Source organism: Trachymyrmex cornetzi, unplaced genomic scaffold (genome assembly GCF_001594075.2).
Source record: "Trachymyrmex cornetzi isolate Tcor2-1 unplaced genomic scaffold, Tcor1.1 scaffold1552, whole genome shotgun sequence".
NCBI classification, from domain to species: domain Eukaryota; kingdom Metazoa; phylum Arthropoda; class Insecta; order Hymenoptera; family Formicidae; genus Trachymyrmex; species Trachymyrmex cornetzi.
In genome coordinates this window covers 123,187-127,568 of record NW_017296149.1, presented here as the reverse complement: position 1 = coordinate 127,568, position 4,382 = coordinate 123,187, and the positions used below count along the sequence as shown (strand labels likewise).

Genomic DNA, 4,382 nt, shown 5'->3' with positions numbered 1-4,382 from the left:
TCTCGTGGCAGTACAGTAACAGTACGGTAGCGGTATCTTGTGCGAGTTGGTGTCGGTATCGCACGCTTGTCTACCTGGGAATAAATTATACATATATTATTGACTGACTATAAATATTTTGCTGAATTTTGTGGAAGTTTAAATACTAAAAATTAACAAATTATTAGAAAATTATATATAAAAGTAATAAAAAATAAAAAATATATAATTTTAAGACCTGTTGTACCTACACCTGATACCGGATAGCTGAGACTGCTGAGATAGCGCGGTAGCAGATACAAGAAATTTGAGGTTAAGTTATTATTAGATTGTTAGATCTTTATTGTTAAAATATTGTTGGATCACGCGCGCGCCATTATAGCTAATTGGTCAATAAATTATTTTAAAAACGCAAGTTTCGTGTTGTCTATAATTTTATTAAAATTCCTATTAAACAGAGTTTACCTAATAATAATGAAATATACATTGTTCGATCACCCCCTTCTACACGTAAATTTTTGTTATCGAACATTACGTTATTGTACATCTACTGCAACTGCAACTGAATTATGCAACTATAAAAGACTAGCAGGTATTTTTGCGTTTATTCTTTCTTTACACAGATTCACATGTGTTACAATCTGCAGCAAGTGAATTAACTAAAAATTATCAATTGAAAATTAATAAGAATAAAAGGAATACGAAATGTGCTTCTTACTGTACTATTCTAAACGTTACTGTATGATTCTTTACGTTACAGATTTTCCTGCAATTTTTAAACCGAAAGATGTGGAAAATGGCTGGTATGACACCTGGCAACGTAATAAATACTTTGCATCATCCAGGACAATGAGGAAGACAAGCAATAGTATTCAAGAAGAAAAAGAAACCAAAGAACCTTTTAGTATGATCTTACCACCTCCTAATATTACAGGAATATTACATCTAGGTCATGCACTTACTGTTATAATCCAAGATGTTTTGGCAAGATGGTTAGTAAAAGTATATTAAGTAGTAATACAATACAATAATATAATAATACATATATATATATATATATGTATATATATTATAGTAGTACATGCAGGGTTGGGTAAGTTAATTTTTTCTTTTAACTAAGTTAAATTAAAGTTAACAACCTTGAAAATTTAACTTAGTTAAGATACAAGTTAATGTATAATGAAATTAATTGAATTAAAAGTTAAGTTAATAAAAAAAAGTAATTGAAAAATTAAAAGTCAAATTTCTTTTATGATTTCAGAGTCTTACAAATAATGGAAATGACAAACATACTTCATTTTTAGAATATACTCTATATTTTATTTAAACTTTGTTTATATATACTGTTATATATATATGTGTGTGTGTGCATATATATATATAGATTTCAACCTATCAAAAACTAGATACATTAAAATATACGGTTTTTGCTAGATTGAAATCAATATATAATGTAAATAATATATATAAACTAAACTTTTGAGTAAAATATAAAGTATGTTCTAAATGAAGTATATGTTTGAGTCTGAGACTTAATTTCAAAAAATTTAAATAAAAAGTTAATAGTTATCGATAAAATGTAACTAAGTTAAGTTAAAATCATTTAACTTTTTAACTTTTTAACTTAACTTTTAGCTTTTTAACTTGGCACTACCCAACCCTTAGTATATATAATATATAAGAACATGAGATGCATACATATAATTCACTTATAATAGTCTAGAGTCCAGAGTATCTCTATAGTATATAATAATATAATATATACTTTATAATTAGAATTTTTATTATCAAATTTATTTACTATATGGTATATTTACTATATGTATACCATATAGTATGTTTACTATATGGAATAGAAATATAGTAAAAATAGAAAGGAATATAATAAAAATTCATATATACAATAAATATGTATTTGACACGCTATTGTTAACATCAAATGCAGTTTTTATTGCGTTATATTTATTTACTATAGATAAATTTACCGTTATATTATAGATTTTTCTCTACTGCTCACGCACATGCATACAGGCACAGAATGAAGGGACATCCAGTATTGTGGATACCAGGTCTGGACCATGCGGGAATTGCAACACAGGCCATAGTGGAGCGTACATTACAACGTACACGCAACATTACACGATATGACATGGGCCGTGACGAGTTCACACAATTGATCTGGCAGTGGAAGACGGAGAAGGCTGCAGTTATCAAACAGCAATTGAAAGCCCTCGGCGCAACGCTTGATTGGGACAGAGAATACTTTACCATTGATGAAGTAATACTTTTTTGTTGCTATTTATATATTAATATCTATTGTTACTATTATATTTGTTCTATACTTGTTATAATATTGAATTTTTATTTGTGCTCTCCAGAGTCATAGTGCAGCAGTGACAGAAACGTTTGTACGGCTACATGAGAGAAATCTGTTATACAGAGCCAGAGACCTTGTTAATTGGTCACCAGCGCTACGCAGCACAATCTCAGATATCGAAGTCGAGGATTTTGTCGTGAATGGCAAGACGCGGCTCCAATTACCTGGCTACAATAGCAAGATCACTGTCGGCCAGTTGATCAAGTTGGCCTATCCAATCAAAGATTCAAGTAAATATAAAATATATTTGTGTATATATTTGTGTGCGTGCGTGTGTGTGTAAAGAGACAAAAATAATCAACGTTTTCTAAAAAAAATCTACTTTTTCCAATTTTAGCTTTTTAACAGATGTAAATTTTATTTCTTTTATTTCACAGAGGAAGAACTGATAGTTGCAACGACTAGACCTGAAACAATTTTTGGAGATGTAGCAATTGCCGTGCATCCAAACGATGACAGATATTCGCGATATATTGGTCGGTATGTTTTACATCCAATAAGAGAGACTTTTATACCCATCATAGCTGATCCTTCGGTCAAGAGAGAATTTGGCACTGGTAAAAATTTATAAAAATTAGATTGACAAATTAAAATAAATTTATATATACATTAAATACAGAAATAAAAAGAAAATAGATTTCCAGAAATTATTAAAAAAATTTTATCTGTATTATAATTAATTCTATATTTACATATATTTATTTTTTACTTGATTATTCATTGGCTTACTATTTATTTTATTTATTTGTTTATTTTATTTGATTGATGAGTAGTATTTGTTTTATAGGTGCAGTGAAAATTACACCGGCACACGATCGCTTAGATTATAACATCGCCAAAAGACATGACTTGCCAGTTATTTGCGTTATTGATGAAGGTGGCAACATGACAGATGCATGCAAGGAATTCAAGGTGTGATTCCGTATACATCATTTATTCATTTTTTATTATGATTTAATAATAAATCATTGTAGGGAGTGCCGAGATTCATCACACGGAAAAGACTAATGGACCAACTGTCCGTACGAGGTTTGGTGAAAGGTGTGGAAGATAATCATCGGATGACACTGCCACTATGTTCACGCACACATGATGTGATCGAGTATTTGCCAAAGGAACAATGGTTCTTGCGCTGTACAGCAATGGCCAAGCGGGCACACAAAGCCGTGGCGGATGGTGAATTGAAAATCTTTCCAAGTGAGGACGGCATTTACGAACAAATGTGGTACAACTGGCTCGAAAATCATAAATATAGGTAAAATTATTATTGTGTTTAATTAGTAAATAAATGGATAAAGACACAGTGAAATAGATGAATAAAGGAATAAAAAAGAAAAATAATTAAAAAATATAATATTTAATCTATCTTTTACAAATTTTTTTTTTTTTTAGAGACTGGTGTGTTTCAAGACAGTTATGGTGGGGGCATCGCATTCCAGCATATTCTATAATTCATGGTGATGGTAAAGATAACGATAATGATATATTCTCTGATAGTAATAACACCACTTCGTGGATAGTCGCACGATCCGAAGAAGAAGCGCGTTCTCTTGCACGAGAGAAATATGGAAACACAGTGAATTTACGTCAGGATCCAGATGTTCTCGACACATGGTTTTCTTCGACAATTGTGCCATTTGCCACGCTTGGCTGGCCGGAAAACGTCAATATTCTTCTCTATATACATTTTATTACATATAACTTTATGAATATTTTTTTACATATCACAAAAATTTATAGACGGAGGATATGGCAAGACATTATCCGCTAACACTGATGGAAACGGGCCATGATATTCTCATGTTCTGGGTGGCGAGAATGGTGATGCTAAGTCTGGAACTAACACAGCGTTTACCATTTAAAGTATAATTCCATATGCACAATAAATTATTCATGTCTGCTTTTTATCAATATTTTATCAGAATCTTGATTTAATTCTTGTATATACAGGGTGGACCATCTGAAGTGATCCAGTCAAATATCTCGAAAACTAGTAGGGATAGAGAAAAATGTTTCGTATGAAAAG

General features: G+C 30.8%; 1 protein-coding gene across 3 annotated transcripts in view; it reads left to right on the top strand.

The window, feature by feature from the left end:
* The first annotated feature begins 206 nt into the window (after positions 1-206).
* ValRS-m (Valyl-tRNA synthetase, mitochondrial) overlaps positions 207-4,382 on the top strand; it is a 7,647-nt gene continuing 3,471 nt past the window's right edge. Inside the window, exons 1-9 of one of the 3 annotated variants that reach the window (XM_018503105.1) lie at positions 207-291; positions 740-971; positions 2,011-2,257; positions 2,358-2,586; positions 2,734-2,913; positions 3,144-3,268; positions 3,331-3,611; positions 3,749-4,019; positions 4,097-4,219. In XM_018503105.1, coding sequence (XP_018358607.1) covers positions 829-971; positions 2,011-2,257; positions 2,358-2,586; positions 2,734-2,913; positions 3,144-3,268; positions 3,331-3,611; positions 3,749-4,019; positions 4,097-4,219 — 1,599 coding nt within the window. In that variant the 5' untranslated portion in view covers positions 207-291; positions 740-828. Of the gene's footprint in view, positions 292-453; positions 572-739; positions 972-1,977; positions 2,258-2,357; positions 2,587-2,733; positions 2,914-3,143; positions 3,269-3,330; positions 3,612-3,748; positions 4,020-4,096; positions 4,220-4,382 lie in introns of those variants that run through there. The other 2 variants (XM_018503104.1, XM_018503106.1) reach the window with 2 other exon arrangements.